This window comes from Saccopteryx leptura, chromosome 3 (genome assembly GCF_036850995.1).
Source record: "Saccopteryx leptura isolate mSacLep1 chromosome 3, mSacLep1_pri_phased_curated, whole genome shotgun sequence".
In the NCBI taxonomy this organism is placed as follows: Eukaryota; Metazoa; Chordata; class Mammalia; order Chiroptera; family Emballonuridae; genus Saccopteryx; species Saccopteryx leptura.
Window position 1 is genome coordinate 127,889,199 of NC_089505.1, and position 19,234 is coordinate 127,908,432.

General features: G+C 46.9%; 2 protein-coding genes across 5 annotated transcripts in view; one reads left to right on the forward strand and one right to left on the reverse strand.

The window, feature by feature from the left end:
• IFT25 (intraflagellar transport 25) overlaps positions 1-19,234 on the reverse strand; it is a 144,912-nt gene that overhangs the window by 75,107 nt on the left and 50,571 nt on the right. The gene's annotated exons all lie outside the window — the stretch shown is intronic.
• DIO1 (iodothyronine deiodinase 1) lies at positions 312-17,405 on the forward strand. The gene is made up of 4 exons (XM_066376344.1): positions 312-684; positions 8,723-8,866; positions 12,891-13,090; positions 16,333-17,405. Exons 1-4 carry the CDS (start codon positions 363-365, stop codon positions 16,399-16,401), a joined length of 735 nt encoding a protein of 244 aa, XP_066232441.1. The 5' UTR covers positions 312-362; the 3' UTR covers positions 16,402-17,405.

Genomic DNA, 19,234 nt, shown 5'->3' on the forward strand with positions numbered 1-19,234 from the left:
TGAGCAGCTGCAGAAGAGAAAGAGGGAAAGAAGGGGGAGAGGGATGGGGAGAAGCTGATGGTCACTTCTACTGTGTGCCCTGACCAGGAAGCAAATCCAAGATGTCCAAATGCGAGGCCAACACTCTATCCACTCAGCCACCAGCCAGGGCCAGAAGTGATAATAATTAAAACAGATTTTCGAGCACCTGGTTTGGAATGTTCCATTCCACTGACAGGAAGGCAAACACCTTCTGTCCTGGTACCTTCCTCCTGCCCAGGGTTGGCTACTCCTACCCTGCACCTTTGTTCAGCTCCGCCCAGAGTGGCCCAGCTGCAGCTTCTCTGTCCATCAGCCTCAGAGCCAGCTCTGGCTGTGCCAAGATGGGGCTGCCCCAGCCAGGGCTGTGGCTGAAGAAGCTCTGGGTACTCTTGCAGGTGGCCCTGCATGTAACCTTGGGCAAAATACAACTGAAACTGTTTCCTAGGAGAGTCAAGCAGCATATCGTGGCCATGAACCGGAAAAACCCACACTTCTCCTTTGACAACTGGCTCCCAACCCTCTTCAGCATCCAGTATTTCTGGTTCGTCCTGAAAGTCCGTTGGCAGCGGTTGGAGGACAAGACTGAGGAAGGGGGTCTAGCCCCAAACTGCCCTGTGGTCCACCTCTCAGGACAGAGGTGTAACATTTGGGACTTCATGCAAGGTCAGGAGGTTGATAATAGCTTGAGAAATGCTTGGAATGGGGGTGCTTGAGGGGGCTGGGAGGTGTGTTGGAAAGTCCTGACTTATTCTTCTAGTCCAGTTGCTCCTTTTTGTCTTCTTGGCTTCTTCTTACTTTCTGAAACCAGTTTTCCTCGATTCTGTTCTGAGTGATATCAGCACCTTTGCAGGCACTCAAACCACAAACCAGCCATACTGGCCTTCAGCTCCTCCAGCACCACTCTTATCACACAGTCACTCTGCCCAAGATGCACTTCACCCCCTCTCTGCCTGGTCAGCTCCTGTTCATCCTTCAGACACCTGCTCAGTAGCATTTCCTGCCACAAGCTAACTTCAACACCCCTGTACTAGGTTACCCTCTTGTACATTTAACATCCTAAATTTTTCTTTATTATTACACCTGTTCTGATTGATAATTACATGTGGGTATTTGATTACTGTCTGTCTGCCCTCACTAGCCTCCAAGCTCTGTGCAGGTGGAGACCATGGCCTTGATCCACTATTGTGCCCCCTTGGCTGCTGCTGACTCATGGTAATTGCTCAGCAAATATTTGTTAAAGATCTCTCATGTGTGCTGTCTCTTCCAGGCAAACCAGCTCTATCTATTTGGGTTCCGAAAGACCTCTCCAATCAGTTTTTTCCTTTTGTCCTCACAGCTGCTCTTCCTGCCAGGACTTCCTCCTCCCCCTTGTGCCCTTTCTTCCCACCCAATTTGTGAATGCCTGACAGATTACCCTTCCTCAAGCACGTCCCTGACCCATCGACACCCCAGCTCACTAGACTTCAACAGCCCCCCCTATGCATTCAGGGTGATGCTCAAGGTCCTCCCCGGATTGTGATTTGTGCTCAAGGTTCTTCCTGGACTAACTCCAGCTTTTCTTCTCAAATTTACCCACAAGCTCCCCCTCACACTCACTACCTGCAAGCAACCGCTGAGCCTTGTACATCCCTCGTGCTTTTCCTTCTCTGTCTCTGCTGAAGTTGTTGGTTCTTCATTGCCAATAGTTCAAATCCTCCTCATCATCATGGTTCTCCCCATCTGTGAAGCCGACTCAGATGTTTACAGCTGGGCACACATTCTCTCTGTTCTGGATTCATGGCTCTCCTCTGCACCTCTCCTCAAACCCTGCTGGTTTCTACCCAGCCTCAGGCTGCCTAAACACAGGTGCCTTCTTCTTGCCCAATGGGAAGCCTTGCAACAGGGCTGCATGTGATTCATCTCTGAAGTCTCAGGGCCTACACACAGCAGAGAGAGTAGAGAAAGTCCCTGAGGCAGTTGGCTAATCTAGCACTTTCCTAAGTGTTCTTTTAACCTGAATCCCACAGATAGGCTTTATTACAGGGGTCCCCAAACTTTTTACACAGGGGGCCAGTTCACTGTCCCTCAGACCGTTGGAGGGCCGGACTATAAAAAAAAAAACTATGAACAAATCCCTATGCACACTGCACATATCTTATTTTAAAGTAAAAAAACAAAATGGGAACAAACACAATATTTAAAATAAAGAACAAGTAAATTTAAATCAACAAACTGACCAGTATTTCAGTGGGAACTATGCTCCTCTCACTGACCACCAATGAAAGAGGTGCCCCTTCCGGAAGTGCGGTGGGGGCTGGATAAATGGCCTCAGGGGGCCGCATGCGGCCCACGGGCCATAGTTTGGGGACCCCTGCTTTATTACATAGAGGCCCAGGTCAAAGTATGTAGTTTGGGAAACCTTGCACATTGTACCTCTTGGAAATTCATAGCGCACATGAACATATAAGAGGCTATAAGAAGACCTGGAGCTTAAAAACAAACAAAACTTGAAAAAACTTTAACACAACATTGATGAATTTTACACACACACACTCCTCCCCACTTTCCACCACAAGAAGTGCCTATCATCATAGCAGTTCCAAAGAGCATCCTTTGGGAAATGTTGACCTAAATCTAGTCCTCTCATTTTAGAAAGGAAATTAAGAACACTGAGAAGCAAAGGTAAGCCAGTGACTGACTGAGTCAGACCCAGAATCAGGGCTACTTCTTCCTGTTTTTTTTTTTCACTGCACCTCAACAAACATTCATGAGCACCTCCTATGTGCCAGGCCTCCTATGTGCCAGGCCTCCTATGTGCCAGGCCTTCAGCTAGATGCCAGAGACATGGAGTTAGGTAAGAGCTTGTTCCTTCGCTTGTGGAGTTCATGATTCTACAGAACAAGGGAATGTAATTAACAAATTCTTACAGTTCTGTGCGATGGGGGAGGCTATAGAGATATGAACTTTGCCTGCAGGACTTGAAAGGTTTCCAGGAAGAGGTGGCTTTGGAACTAGGCCTTGTAGAATAAGATTTTGTACCTAGGAACGGAAAAGGAGAAAGTGTTTCAAGCAAAAGGAAAGCCAAGTTTTTTTTGCTGATGACTAAACCAGGATGCACAAATGACCTCTATTTATTCAACAAACATTACCAAGTGACCATTCATAATAAGAGCAATGAGAATAGCAACTAATTTTATTGTGCATGTTCTATGTGCCAAGCACTGTGGTAGAACCAGGCCAATGTGCTGCATATCAATCATCTAAAGATCAATTCCATGAAAGCCAACTCACCTCTTGGTCAATTCACAGAATTTACTTGTTTATTTTAATTGTTCACTTTCAGTGGGCCTGTTCACTTTTTTTTTTTACAGAGACAGAGAGAGAGTCAGAGAGAAGGACAGACAGACAGGAATGGCAAGAAATGAGAAACATCAATCATCAGTTTCTCGTTGTGGCACTTTAGTTGTTCATTGATTGCTTTTTCGTATGTGCCTTGACCGTGGGGCTACAGCAGACCAAGTAACCCCTTGCTTGAGCCAGTGACCTTGGGTCCAAGCTGGTGAGCTTTTGCTCAAACCAGATGAGCCCGCACCCAAGCTGGCGACCTCGGGGTCTCGAACCTGGGTCCTCTGCATCCCAGTCCGATGTTCTATCCACTACGCCACTGCCTGGTCAGGCCTATTCACATATTAAAGACTGTTCCACGTATCCCTATTTTCTGCTGTTGTACCTGAGACTGAAGAAAAGAGAGAAGGACACTGAAAGACAAAAGAAAACTCTATTTATGAAATAAGGTTGGCTTTCGTGAAATAACAGGTGCTGACAGTACAGAAATCAACACAACTGGTCTCTGTCCTGGTAGATCTCATAACACAGAGAGGGAGATGGAATAGTGAGAGAGGGAGGCAGAGGATCCTGGAAGAAGTGGAGTGGGGTAGGGCGATAGTCAGAGGAAGGCTTTCTGGAAAAGAGGATGGTGAGTTGATTGTCTAGGGACAGTGAAGCCTTGGGGTGGGTGAGAAAGGGGGAGTGGGAGCAGAACAGAACAGCAGGGAGGAGCAGCAGAGGTCTGAGGCGGGGAGAAGCACTAGTCAGTTTGGCAGAAGTGGAGTGTAGTAGGCATGAAGGGGTGAAGAATGAGGCTTGAGACACCATCCAGGAGTAGAGCTTGGGGGGGGGGCTTTTATGTCTTACCAAAGAGTAGACTTTATTCTGAGGGTACTGGTGAGTTCTAGAAAGATTTTCAAGCAAGGAGTTAACACAATCAAGTCTGCTTATTTGAAGGAGATCCTGTAACTGCTTTGGAAACCTATAAGCCACTAAAAAGCTCTGTTACGTGCTTTGGGTGTAAAGCTGAACTCATTTTAGAGCCACAGACTGGAAGATCTAGAAGAGTCTTTATGGATAACCTAAAGCAATTCATTTTTTAGCTACAAAGGCCCAGAGAGGTAAATTACTTGCTCAGAGTCACAAAGCCACATATAGACGTTTGCCTTCTGTCTCCCAGACAGTGTACTTTCTCTTATTGAGTAAGACAACAAGAGGCTCAGAGAAATTCTCAGCCACCCCCTAGCCTCTGCACATACATGCACACATACACACAACACACACATGCCTTAGGACATACAGACAGCAAAACATTGATAACTGGTGTATTCTGGTAGAAGGCAAGTCTGATTATTTATTTTTGAGGTACTTAGGAGTTGGTTAATTTGCTGGTCTGGGGGTCATGATGGTAGGTTTGAGTCTAGCACTACTACAGAGCTGTCTTCCCATTTATACAGATGAGTCGGATTTGACAGCCCTTGCCCAACATTCCTGAAATGGTATTCTCTGCACCACAACCTGTGGTGCACCCCCACCCTGTACCCATCCTTCCTCTCTCTGCTACCAGGAAAGCAGGGAACTGAGTTTAAACTTTGCCCTCAATACTGGTCACTGCACCCAACTACACTATAAATAAACAAATGGCTCTGTCTCTTCTAAGGTCCTAATCAATAGGTGTTGAATCTTTTTTTTCCCCAATAAAAACAAATTCTAGACAGCTAATATTTAACTCTGGTTCTGACCTTAAGTCTTATGTATTCTTATCTGAAGGGTAACTCTCTAAGGTCATTGGAGGGCAATGACCGGCCATGTGGCTATGATTGGCCTCTGAGTTATGCTGAGGCCTGGAAGACCATGTTACATGGGTGAGGACTCATTGTGCAATGAACCAACAGCGACTGAGGCCCACTCAACACCCTCTAAGCCTTGCCATGAGAAAATCTGTGAGCCAAGGACAAGGAGCCCTGTGTATCTCCAGAGAAACTGGCCTGCTTTCTCCTCATGGACTGAAAAATGAGGAATATATAACCAATTGTTTCCCCTTTTACTTGGCCACCAGGAAACTCAGAGTCAAATATTAGCCTAGTTATAGTGAATGCAGGCACCTTCTGGCTTATCTGTGTTCCACATTTTCCTCCTCTTCTATGCCTCTCAGAGAGGCGTGCATTTTTTCGATTTAATATATCATCATATACCTAAGCTGCTTCAAATCCTGTGCAGAAATAGATGAGGGAATAACTTACCAACTAAACCACAAGCAAGTTAAGATGCCCTCTACTCCCCGTCTATCAGCAAGTCCTTGTCAGTTCTAGTTTTCCCTTTTCTCCTGCCTACACACTAGCCCATGCTTCCACTATCTCTCATGTGGATTTCTCCCAGGCCCTCTAACCTCTCTCCAATTTTCCATTCTCACTTCAGTCCTTTTACCATAGAGCAGCCAGCATGATCTTCTGTGTAAATCTGCTCATTTTTTCGTAATACAGTCTTATTGTATTAGCAGTCAGAGGACTGCTTGCAAGCAACAGAAACTCACTCTGGTTCCTTAGTCACACACACACACACACACACACACACACACACACAACACACACACACACACACAGATACAAAGGAATGTATTAGAAAAGTGTTATGGGATCCCCAAAATCAACCAGAGCTGGAGCACTGGGCCTGGACTATCTTTTAGCATCCGTGGTCAGGCCTGGATGCGGCCATCACTGTGGTTGTCGTGGGGAGCCATCAGTACTGTAGGACTCCACTATCCACGATGGGCACTGCAACTGGACTATGGATGAATTCTACCATCTGAAGGACTTCAGAATCGAAGATCTATGTGGGAGGGCAATGTCCAATCAGCCCTACCTGAGTCACTGACTGTGCCCTGGCTACCGGGGCAGCAAACAGACCTGGGTCCTCTGTCCTCCACAGAGCAAGGCTGCGCACACTCTCCTATCAATAACTAGTTCACAAAATAGGGAATTCCAAAGAGGAAGAGGAGTTACGAGCTGGGCAGCCAAAATTGTAACAAATATCCACCCTCCTTGCTTTATATCCCCATGACGTCCCATTACACCTAAAATAAAATTCAGATTCTTTACGGTGTTAGAGAGACTGCCTCTTCAGCCACGACTCTCATTGCACCCCCGGCCTGGCTCCGCTCACATTGGCCTTGCAGGTCCTTGAACACACAGAGCTCGGTCCGTCCCTCCTCAAGGCCTCTATACATGGAGTCCCTCTGTCTGGAATGCCCTTCTCCTCCCTTTGTCCTCTCTGGCTCGTTCCTAGTCTCCATTTCTCCAGTTAAATGGTATCTCATGAGAGGCCTTCCTTGACCCACTGTCTAAAGTAGGTCATTCCTTTATAGTCTCTTTTGTAACTTATCACAACTTGAAATTACTTTATTTATGCCTTTCCTTATTTTTTGTCTGTCCCCCATTAAACAGACATAAATCTCATGCAGGCAGAGACCTGCTGGTCTTGTTCCCTGCTGACTCCCCAGCGTGCCACAGACAGCCTTGCACATTGTAAGTGCTGAATAGATGCCTGTAGATGACGTGAGAGTGTGCTCAGTGGGGGGTGTGAGGGTGAGCACGGGACAGGGCCTGCCCTCTAGGGACAATGAGTAGCTGAAGGATACACACAAGCCAGGTCAAGTGCAGGCTAGCATGCCCTGGTGGATGTATGGTAAGCGTCAGCAATGTCGGCTCTGGCAGTAAGTAATCACAGAGTACCAACAGCTCCCTAGTCTCCCCCAGTCTAGGCTGGAAGAGTTACAGAAGGCTCCCACTCAGGGTGTGCTTTGTGGGACCAGTGAATCCCACAGGGTCCCTCATTCAGAAGGGTCCCATGCTCTGCCATAACTGTCTTGAAATTCTTAATAGTTTTATCTTTAAATTTGCATTTTGTGACCTGATTTAACAATGGAATCTTCCCTGAGTACTTGGAGCCTTGGCTCCTGCAGGATCCCCCCCCCCCCCCACGGCCTCCCTGTTCCCCCTGAGACAAGTTCTCCAAGGCCCCATCCCATGTAGCCTCCTTCCTGTTTCCACCCAGTGACTGCTGCCACTTTCTGACCCCAGGTATGGCCTGGACATGAGCGTGGGAAAGGTCAGGGTCAAGGTCAGATGTGGGTGTCCCACAGTGTCTCATGGCAGGGCATGGAGGCAGTCATACTCATTTGGGGCTGACAGTGTCATGAGGCAATTTGTCAAGTGACTGGGGGTGACTTGACAGAAGGAATACCTTGCCCACCTCCCTCCCCCATCAAGGTACTTAGCATGTCCCTGCACAGAGTTTGTCATCTCCTGTGGGTTGGGGTAGTAGGCAGGAGGAAGGAGAAATACCTGGCTCAATGTCTGTGCTCCTGGCTAGGGCATGGTGCATTGGTCTGGTGGCTGGAGGGAGAGCAGACCCAGTAGCCAGTGGCTACAGACACACTGCACACTGAATTTTGGGGATCCAGGGTGAATGGGAGGGTCTGCATTTCACCCTGTAATTATCCCTGTGCCCAGGGGAGTGCAATATTAAATACCAACTAAAAAGTACCATGCCAGGGCAAGAGAGAGACCACAGAGTATAAGAAAAACCTTTACATTTTAAAATACTAAATGGCACTTTCCCCCACTTTTTGAACAAGTGGCCCTGCATTTTCACTGTGCACTGGGCCCAGCAAATTATGTAACTGGCCTGCTCCCATGCTTCACTCCCCTTTGTGAAGTCCCTATCACTCCCTCCCCCACATCACAGCTCAGGGAGTAGATAATAGCTAATAACAACAGCTTACATTTATTGAGCACCTACTATGGGCCAGGCACCAATTTAAACCCTTCTCTGTATTAACTCCTTTAATTCTCATAATGATCCTATAAAGTAAGTATCATTACTATGTTCATTTGTGGAAGGGGAAACTGAGGTGCTTTGAATAGAAAGAGCATTGAATTGAGAGTCTAGGAGCTAGACTGTTAATTTTAGCTCCACTACTGACCTGTTGTGTGACATAAAACAAGCCTATAAGCCCCAATGTGTCTATAAAATGGGGGAGGAGAGAATTATCTACCTTGTAGAATACTAATCACATCACATGACAGAATGGATATGTGATTGCCCTATAAACTACATGAAAAGGAATCTTATCATTCTTTTCATCCCCACCCAACAACTGCAGGTGGTCTACTAAGACTGCCTGATAAAACCTCTCATTTTACAGAGGAGTATACTGGCTCCAGCTGCTGCTAGATTATGCTTTCTAAGCCTCAGGTCCTCACTGTGCCTCTGATCCATCTTAGAGGGGAAAATAAAGATAATGGAATTGAATGCAGAAGCAAAGATGGTGCTTGCTAAATAAATGCTGTGTGTTACTGGTTACTGGTTGATGATGGTTCCATTTCTGTTACAGGCAACAGGCCACTGGTGCTGAATTTTGGAAGTTGTACCTGACCTTCATTTCTTTTCAAATTTGACCAATTCAAGAGACTTATTGAAGACTTTAGTTCCATGGCAGACTTTCTCATCATTTATATTGAAGAAGCACATGCATCAGGTACACAGAGGTTCCCTGCCTCTACCTCCTCCTGCCCTCTCTTTTCTTTTCTTTTTTAATGCTTTTTTAATGTTTATTTTATTGATTTTAGAGAGAAAGTAAGGGAGAGCGAAAGAGACAGGAACAGCAATCTATTCCTGTATGTGCCCTGACTGGGGATTGAACAGGCAACCTCCACACTTTGGGACGCTCTAACCAACCGAGCTATCCGGCCAGGGCTGTCCTCTCTTTTTTTACTCCCTTCCCCCAAGGTTGGAAGTGGGAAAAGTATAGGAAAAGCGAGAGAGAGTTGCTGTTCACCTACTGTCTCCCAGTCCCTGCTAGGTTTACCCACCACTTGCTAACTTCAGTCCATGCTTTCAACTAGGCACACCGAGCACGAAACCTGTAGTGACAGGGTCTGGCTTGGGGAGCGGCTAACATTCTGAACGGATAAATAGGGAAGTCAAGGGAGAGGAGCTATATGAGCATAACCATAAGAAAGTTAGACCTGAAATGTCACAAGTGAAATGACTGCTGTTTAGCTACTTGTGGCATCCATCCAAAGACCCTCTGAGTTCAAAGGGACATCATGGTTTATCTCCGTCAGTGGTTCCCAAGCTTTGGTGACCATCAGGTGCACCTGGGAGGCTTGTTAAAACAGACTGCTGGACCCCACCCCAGAGTTTGAGTCAGATCTAAGGTGGGGCCTGAGAATGTGCATTTCTAGCAAGTTCCAAGTGATGCTGAAGCTATTGGTCTGGGGACCGCACTTTGAAAATCACTTCCCCAGACCAGTTCTTTTTTTTTTGTAGTTTTTCTGAAGCTGGAAACGGGGAGAGACAATCAGACAGACTCCCACATGTGCCCAACTGGGATCCACCCGGCACGCCCACCAGGGGGCAACGCTCTGCCCACCAGGGGGCGATGCTCTGCCCCTCCGGGGTGTCGCTCTGCTGCGACCAGAGCCACTCTAGCGCCTGGGGCAGAGGCCAAGGAGCCATCCCCAGCGCCCGGGCCATCTTTGCTCCAATGGAGCCTTGGCTGCAGGAGGGGAAGAGAGAGACAGAGAGGAAGGAGAGGGGGAGGGGTGGAGAAGCAGATGGGCGCTTCTCCTGTGTGCCCTGGCCGGGAATCGAACCCGGGACTTCTGCACGCCAGGCCGACGCTCTACCACTGAGCCAACCTGCCAGAGCCCCCAGACCAGTTCTTACCTGGGGCAGGAATCCTTTCTTCAGCTCCTACTAGGTGTTCACTCATCTATTACTTCATGGGAAATCTTGTTCCTTTGCTGGACAGCTCCATCTGTGGGAAGCCCATCCTTGCAATGGGCAGACATATCCCTTCCTGAAACTTCTACAGCTTGACCTAAGCCCCACCAACTTTACAAAATGGTCAGATACACTTGCACCTTCCTGGTTTTAATGGAATCAAACCCATGAATTTGGCCCAACTCTCAAACCCAAAGACTGAAGAAGGCAAAAAGGTTTGGGTGGAATGAGGGTCATTTTCTCACCCATCTCCCCACAAGATTCGTCTTTTGTCAGCTGGCACCAGGCAGAGTCCATGCCACAGATTTAGAGCTCAGTAAAAGTTGGGGGAATGAGTGTTCTAGGCCAGGATAGGCCTTGCTGGCTTATCCACATGTTGTAAGTGTAGAGATTGCTATTAATTAATTATCAGCAAAGTTGGTCCACCAGCCCTTTCTCCAGGGTGGTCCCAGGATAGCTGGTGTCAGCGACACCTGGGTTGCTTTTTGAAAATGTAAATTCCAGGGCCCTACCCCAGGCCCCTCACATCTTGATTTATATGCACCCAAAGGTTTGAGAACTGCTTTCAACTTAATACCGTGTTCATTTGACTGGCAGCTCCTGTCCTCATTAAGACTTTGGGGCAACTTAAAATATTAGTATAGAGGAAGGGGGACGTAGAGGTTTTACTGTACTGTTCTCTCAGCTTTTATGTATATTTAAAACTTTCCATAATAAAATTTGAACAGTGTAGGTAACAGAAGAGCAAATGCAAGCACAATGTATAAATAGCTCACTGTCAAGTACCCCTTAGGGAGAGCAGCAGCCATCAGTTAAAGAAAGAGAACGGGGGCACCTACAGGTGTCTGTGGTCTCCGTGGCTGGGAGGAGATGGCTTTGATGTCATCACAGCTGACAGCCAAAGCTCAACCAAGGCTGACTTAACTGTCTCGGGCCAGCACTTCTCAAACCTTAATGTTTGCACTTAAATCGCCTAGGGATCTTCCTAAGATGCAGGTTCTGGCTCAGTAGGGCGTCGAAGAGATCTGATATTTGGCATGTGTCACCAGCTCCCCACGTGATCTTGAGATGGCTGGTTCAGGGACCACACTTGGAGCAAAGAGGACCCAGCTTTAATCTCTAAGAAATAAGCTGCAAACTGCGACAAGAGTGGTCAAATCGTCACCAGCGTTGTTTCTGGTCCTGATACCAGTCTCCTCACCCAGATCTTCTGGTGTCAGCTGCTGTGAAGCTCCACTGAGCTAACAGTGGGCAGGACTGACAGCCTGAATGTGACACAAAGATAAGCTGGTGTCATTGTCATCTACAGAGTGTTGGTGTCTCGGGGCAGGTAATAAATACTTTATATACTGGTTTTTCTTGGGAGAAGGGCATGCACTACAAGCAACAGAGGACTTTGAAGCATTGAGAAGGTAAAGCAAATACTGCTGATGGGCTTAAATTATAGTTCCCTGAGAGGCAACTGTCATTGTAAACGCAGGCTGTGAGGCTTCCAAAGGAACCTATGACCACATTATCTGAGTTCCAGGCTCCCCAGAAATGGGGCAAGTAGAGGGGATGTAGCAATTTCTAGTTATTTTTTCAACCTATGGACCCATTAGTTAATGAGTGTCAGTAAGTAGGCAGAAGACACCTTGGCAAAGGAGGCCATTGAAAATCCCCTTCCACTTAAAGTTAAGCAGCTTTAGCCTGACCAGACAATGGTGCAGTGGATAGAGCGTCGAACTGGGATGTGGAGGACCAAGGTTCGAGACCCCGAGGTCACCAGCTTGAGTGCAGGCTCATCTGGTTTGAGCAAGTCTCACCAGCTTGGACCCAAGGTCGCTGGCTCAAGTAAGGAGTCACTCGGTCTGCTGTAGCCCCCAGTCAAGGCATATATGAGAAATCAATGAATGAACAACTAAGGCCTGACCAGGCAGTGGCGCAGTGGATAGAATGTTGGACTGGGATGCAGAGGACCCAGGTTCAAGACCCCGAGGTCGCCAGCTTGAGTCTGGGCTCATCTGGTTTGAGCAAAGCTCATCAGCTTGGACCCAAGGTCGCTGGCTCAAGCAAGGGGTTACTCGGTCTGCTGAAGGCCCATGGTCAAGGCACATATGAGAAAGCAATCAATGAACAACTAAGGTGTCGCAACGCGCAATGAAAAACTAATGATTGATGCTTCTCATCTCTCTCCCTTCCTGCCTGTCTGTCCCTATCTGTCCCTCTCTCTGACTCTCTCTGTCTCTGCCACAAAAGAACAAAACAAAACAAAAAAAGATTGTTTGGCCCCAATCTTGGTCAGTCTGGGGTGGGGCCTGAGAATTTGCAATTCTAACAAACACCCAGGCGATGTTGCTGCTGCTGGTCTGGGCAGCTTTTACTTAGAGAAATACTGTTCTAGAACCTTGCCTCTCGAAGGGTGGCCCAGTCACCAGCAGCCTGGGCAGCCTAGAAGCTAGCTAGACTCAGTGCCACCCTTGACAGACTGAATCAGAATTTTCCTTTAACCAGGTCCCTGAGTGATTCACTCACACATCAAAGTTTGAGAAGCATTTGTCTGTTGGAGTGTCTCACAGTGAACAGTCAAGGTCTGTACATCAGGAGCTTGGGCTTCAGTTCTGGGTCAACCACTAACTCCTTATGAGACCTTACACATTTACCCTTCACAGGAAACTGGGCCAAATCATGACCAAGGGCTCCTCTCTCTGAGACCCCCAGTTAAAGATGAGGGGTAGTCTGCAGGAAGTGTGTGCCATGCCTGTGGGGTTCACTGCTTGACCTTTCTCTCGTAGATGGCTGGGCTTTTAAGAACAACGTGATCATCCGGAATCACCGGAACCTCCAGGACCGCCTCCAGGCAGCTCGCCTGCTGCTGGACAGGAGGCCCCAGTGCCCGGTGGTGGTGGACACAATGAAGAACCAGAGCAGCCAGCTCTATGCAGCACTGCCGGAGAGGCTTTACGTGCTCCAGGAGGGCAGGATCCTCTACAAGGTGGTAACCATCCCCAGCCCCATCCCCACCCCTATCCCAGGGGCAAGGCCTAGGAAAGGCAAAGGGCAAAGTGAGGGCTTTGTATCAGGCAGACCTGAATTCAAATTGTTGCCCAGCCATTTACCAGCCATGTGACCATGGGCAAGTCCTTTCTTTTCCTAGAGCTTCAGTTTCTCCTTCTGCAAAATGGAGACGGGATGAAATAAGGCACAGGTGGCCCTGCCTGGTGGCTCAATGAATAGAGTGTTGACCTGGCATATGGACATCCCAGATTCGATTTCTGGTCAGGGCATAGAGGAGAAGCACCCATCTGCTTCTCTCCCACCCTGTTCCCCTTCTTTCCCTTTTCCCCTCCCACAGCCAGTGGCTTAACTGAGTCAAGCATGGTTCTAAGTGCCTAGGATGTCTCAACTGGTTCAAGCACATCAGCCTCGGGCACTAAAAATAGCTTAGTACTCAAGAATCGTCCCTAGATGGGGTACCAGGTGGACTCTGGTAGTTTCCCCTTCTCTCAAAATTAAAAAAGAAAGAAAGAACGCGTAGGAAAGTACCTAGACTGGAGCTGGAGCTTCCTGGCAGCCTTCTGAACCCAGAAGACTGGCCCATCCTTGGTTTAGTATGAAGCTGAGAGATAGAGAATATTGTTTCCATTTTATAAACAATGCTCAGAGAGGGGAATTGATGACTTGCCCAAGGTCAAAATGCACAAGATTGATTTTTAAAAAAATATATTTTATTTATTTCAGAGACAGAGCGAGAGTCAGAGAGAGGGATAGATAGGGACAGACAGGAACGGAAAGAGATGAGAAGCATCAATCATCAGTTTTTCGTTGCAACACCTTAGTTGTTCATGGATTGTTTTCTCATACGTGCCTTGACTGTGGGCCTTCAGCTGACCGAGTAACCCCTTGCTTAAGTCAGCGACCTTGGGTCCAAGCTAGTGAGTTTTTTTTTTTGTTTTTTTTTTTGTTTTTCATTTTTCTGAAGCTGGAAACGGGGAGAGACAGTCAGACAGACTCCCGCATGCGCCCGACCGGGATCCACCTGGCACGCCCACCATGGGGCGATGCTCTGCCCATCCTGGGCGTCGCCATATTGCGACCAGAGCCACTCTAGCACCTGGGGCAGAGGCCACAGAGCCATCCCCAGCGCCCGTGACATATTTGCTAAAATGGAGCCTTGGCTGCGGGAGGGGAAGAGAGAGACAGCGGGGAAAGCGCAGCGGAGGGGTGGAGAAGCAAAGAGGCGCTTCTCCTGTGTGCCCTGGCCGGGAATGAAACCCGGGTCCTCCGCACGCTAGGCCGACGCTCTAACGCGGAGCCAACCGGCCAGGGCCAAGCTAGTGAGTTTTTTGCTCACACCAGATGAGCCCACGCTCAAGCTGGTGACCTCGGGGTCTCGAACCTGGGTCCTTCCGCATCCCAGTCCGACGCTCTATCCACTGCACCACCGCCTGGTCAGGCAGATTGATTTTTTTTTTTTTAAGAGAAACAGACCGATAAGACAGGGAGGGAAAGAGATAGTTGCAGTACCTCAGTTGTTCATTGACTACTTTCTCATATGTGCCTTGACCAGGGGGCTCCAGCTGAGCCAGTGTCCTCTTGCTCAAGCTAGCAACCTTGGGCTTCAAGCCAGTGACCTCGGGGTTTTGAATCTGGGTCCTTAGCATCCCAGGCCGATGCTCTACTCACCGCACCAATACCTGCTCAGGTTGCACAAGGCTAGTTTTAATTCTGAGTCCTCTGGATGGGATAAATCAAGAGTGGGAGGGTCTGAAGCAGCTAATCTCTAAGGTAGGCCTGAACCTGGAGGGGCTGAAGGAGGCCAGACGAAAACAAACCCTGAAGTTCAGAGCTGGAAATGCTAGAGCATGAATCCAGGACAGGAATTAAGTCTAGGCTTCATTTCTAGAAGGACTGTGTTCCTCTCAATGCTGCCAGCCTGCCCAGGGTGAGGGACGTACACACAGCCTCTGACCCCCTGGCACTGTTGGCCTCCTCTGAGAGGCAGGAACTAAGTGTGATAGCTTCTGAAGGGAGAGCACATGAAGCCCAACCATGTGGACACTCCTCTGCCTACGGGGCAAGCTAGCCCTGTGTAAGCAAATGAAACAAGAAACAACTTGTAGGCGAACCCCCAGGGTGCCAAGGGTCACAGAACGAGGACTCAGGTCCTTTTCCCTTTCCCTTCCCCTGAGACATGATACTAAGGGCATAACTGAGGAAGTTGGGCACTGTGTCCCTGCCATGGCTAGGCCCTGTGCAAACACTGGAAACACAAAAATAAATTCAAAATGGTCCACAGCTTACTTGAAGGTGCTCCCAGTCTGGGGGATAAGGAAGACCCCAGTAGAGTGTTATGGTATCCCAAGTGCTATGAAACTCCAGAGCTGGGGTCAGCAGCAAACCTGTTCTATAAGGCCAGATAATAAATATTTCCAACTTTGTTGGCCAAACAATCCCTGTCATGACGCTTCAGTTCCACTGCTATTAACAGAAAATGACACAGACGAAGTATAAATAAAAGGGTGTGGAGGCATCAGAACAGATTTAGCTATCAGAATTTAGTTTTCTAATTCCTGTGGAAGGGTAGGTTCTTCAAAGGAGGTGACAATTGCTTGGCTAAGGGTTAAGGAGCCAGTCATATAAGCATGGTGAGTGAAAATCATTGCAAATATTGGGAAGAGGGTAGACAAAGGCGGAGGCATGTTAGGGGAGGATGTGAATGGAGAACTGAGAGCATCTGGATTACAGAAGTCTCGTTCTGAACCAAAGAGTTTGGCCTTCATTTTAGAGCAAAGGAGAGCCATTGAGGAGTTTTGAGCAGGGGAGAGGCATGAGCAGATCTTTAGAAAGATCACTGGCTATTGGGTGAAGAATGGACTGGAGAGAGCAGGGCACAGTCAGGAGGTGAAACAGCTGCCCAAGTAGAAGAGGCAGGGGGCTGAACTAGGCAATGAAATTAGAGAGGCAGAGGTGGTTCTGGTGTGGAATAAATAGAACTTGATGTGAAGGATGACGAAGTAAGGCCAGTCTGGAAGGAAAGTTTACCTCCCTGTGGTTTTTCTCCTACTTCTGTCCTATCTTCCTGTTGACTCTTGGTGCCATTCCACACTCTCCCTGAGTAATCTCGCACACCTCGTGGTTGCATCTACACCATTTTGATAACTCCCACATGGATATCCCTACTCCACATCTCCTGCAAGTCAGAAATCTGGGAACGCTGATTTATTTCTCTTGCAGGGTAAATCAGGCCCTTGGAACTATCATCCAGAGGAAGTTCGTGCTGTTCTGGAGAAGCTCCACAGTTAATCTGAACAGATCCCCCAGTTCCAAGTGACCAAGAGGAGGGCTGCTCACGGCTTGGCCCTCCAGCTTTTACCTCTGGACCTGCGTCCTCAGTGGAATTACTAGCTCAGATTTTTCTGATCTAAGCAAACAATTATTACAATCAGAAAATGAAGTAGCCAGTGAGCTGGGTGTTAAAGAATGTATAAACTCACATTGCCTCCACTGTGTAGACCACTTTCTCTGCGTAAGTGTGACAGCAGTCACGCTCCGTGGGTGGACTTCTGAAATGTGGTCTCTCTCTCCAGTCACCCTCAGACCAAGTGGTTATCTATGACACACCTTACATTAGGTAAATGCATTTTACCAAATTTATCATTTATGGAATTGATAGTAAGGACACTAACCTGGTTTTTAGAACCAAGCATGGGAGAACTCCAGGTGTTTAGAGAGATGAGGAATTGGAAAAGGGGGGAGTTGACATGAGACAGGAAAGATGGTAATCGTTTTGCTGCCAAAAGACTGAAACCATTCAACGGTGGTGGTGCTGCGGGGTGAGTTTCCATGGTGATGAATCTCCAATTCTACCACAGAAGAGGAGGGTATTCACTTTGCAATCTTGGAATACAGTTCATAAAAATTTGGCTCTCTGTACTCTGGAATATTCCACTATCTTACCAACAGAGTCATTAGTGGGAGAAGGGAAGGACCTGGAGTCCCAAAAACATTATAACCTTGACCAAACTAGACAACAGGAATCAGCAAAGCTGTCATTCAGTTATGCAGAAGCTCATATTTGAAGTTATATTTCTCAGATTTTTTTTGCAAGTCTCCTAATGGTCATTGTGTTAAGCTACATCAGACGAATGGATAACCATTGATGTTCATCTGTTTTAACTCTGCTTCTTTTCATATTTGCTTATGATGGTCACAGAATAAAGTACACACAGCTGTGACTTGATTTGAAAACAAAATATGTTAAGATACAGCTACTACAGAATGATTAAAATATATCAGCCCATATGGAATGGCTTCAGAGTGATCTTTGCATTTTCTTTTCCAATTTGTGTTGGCCTGTTCTATCTTTTATTATACCCCAATGTACAGTAATCTGATCAGCAAAAATACCATATGCTGGAAGGGCCTCATTTGATGGGAAGAACACTCAGTCTCTGTGTGTTACCTGTCAAATGTGGTTCTGTCTTGTGAACTCCCACTGGAGCATTTTTCCACATTGGAATCAAACCACCCTCATAACATGACATAAAAGAATGAACTTGGGAGACATTTTTCTAACATGAAAGAAAACACATTCTACTTGGCTCTGCCTTAGTTGCTACAATGTTAATATTATTAATGAGCTATTTTACTCTTTTTAATACAGCTCTCTTTAGTCATCTACCAGACATAGGCGTTTTCAGATGTTATCTCATTAATCTCTATATATCACAGAGTGGAGATTATTATCTCTATTTTATAAATGAGGAAATCAAGGCTCAGCATTAAGTAACTTGTGGAGGGTCTCAGAATTAGTAAGCAACAAGCCAAGATTCAAACCCCATCTCCAACTTCAAGGCCAGATTTTGGGCTATACTCCAAGCTAGCTGTGTCTTTGGCTAAACTGCCTTGGTATCTTGACCAATAATGGGCTATCAATATAGTGTCTACCCAGAGAGAGTTAATGAGCAAAGCACTCAGAACTGTGCCTGACTTGAAGAAAATGCCATGGAAGTGTTGGCTATTATTATTCTAGTCATTGCTGTTCCACAATTGCCTCATTGGACTCACTTTTTTATCTTTTTAAAAAATTTATCCTTTTGGGGGTTTCTTTTTGTTTTTTTGTTTGTTTTCATTATGCTTTGTTTTATTTTGGACTCCTCTTTCTTTTTTAAATAATAATAATTATTTTTAAATTTTTATTTATTAATTTTAGAGAGAGGAGAGAGAGAAAAAAAGCAGGGAAGAGGAGCAGAGCATCAATGCATAGTTGCTTCTTGTATGCACCTTGACCATGCAAGCCTAGAGTTTTGAACTGGTGACCTCAGCATTCCAGGTTGACACTTTATCCATTCTGCCATCAGAGGTCAGGCTAAAGAATTTTTAAATTTTATTTACTGATTTTAGAGAGAGAGGAAGTGAGAGAGAAAGAGAGACACTGATCTGTTCCTGCATGTGCCCTGACTGGGAATCAAACCCACAACCTTTGTGTATCAGAAGGATGCTCTATCCAACTGAGTTATCCAGCCAGGGCTGGGCTCCCTTTTAAAGAGGTGAAGAATGGAAAAAAGACAGGACAGTAGGATACAATACAAATTCTTCATCCTGCTTGACCAGGCAGTGGCGCAGTGGATAGAGTGTCAGACTGAGATGTGGAGGACCCAGGTTCAAGACCCCGAAGTTGCCAGCTTGAGCGCAGGCTCATCTGGTTTGAACAAAAGCTCACCAGTTTGGACCCAGGGTCACTGGCTTGAGCGAGGGGTTACTTGGTCTGCTGAGGGCCCACAGTCAAGGCACATATGGGAAAGCAATCAATGAACAACTAAGGTGTCGCAACAAAAAAACGATGATTGATGCTTCTCATTTCTCTTCATTTCTGTCTGTCTGTCCCTATCTATCCCTCTCTCTGACTCTCTCTCTGTCTCTGTAAAAAAAAAAAATCTTCATCCTGCCAAAGCAACCTTTCATTTCTGGCGTGCGTTTGGGAAGGCACAGTGAGAGCTGAAGAGCTGGGAAAATGGTGGAAACGAAGTACATCTGAGCACTGTCCTTCCTAAGTCCTCTTTTTCAAAAAAAATTTTTTATTTGGGGGTGGTGAACACACAATACAATATACAAATGATGTTTTATAGAACTGTGT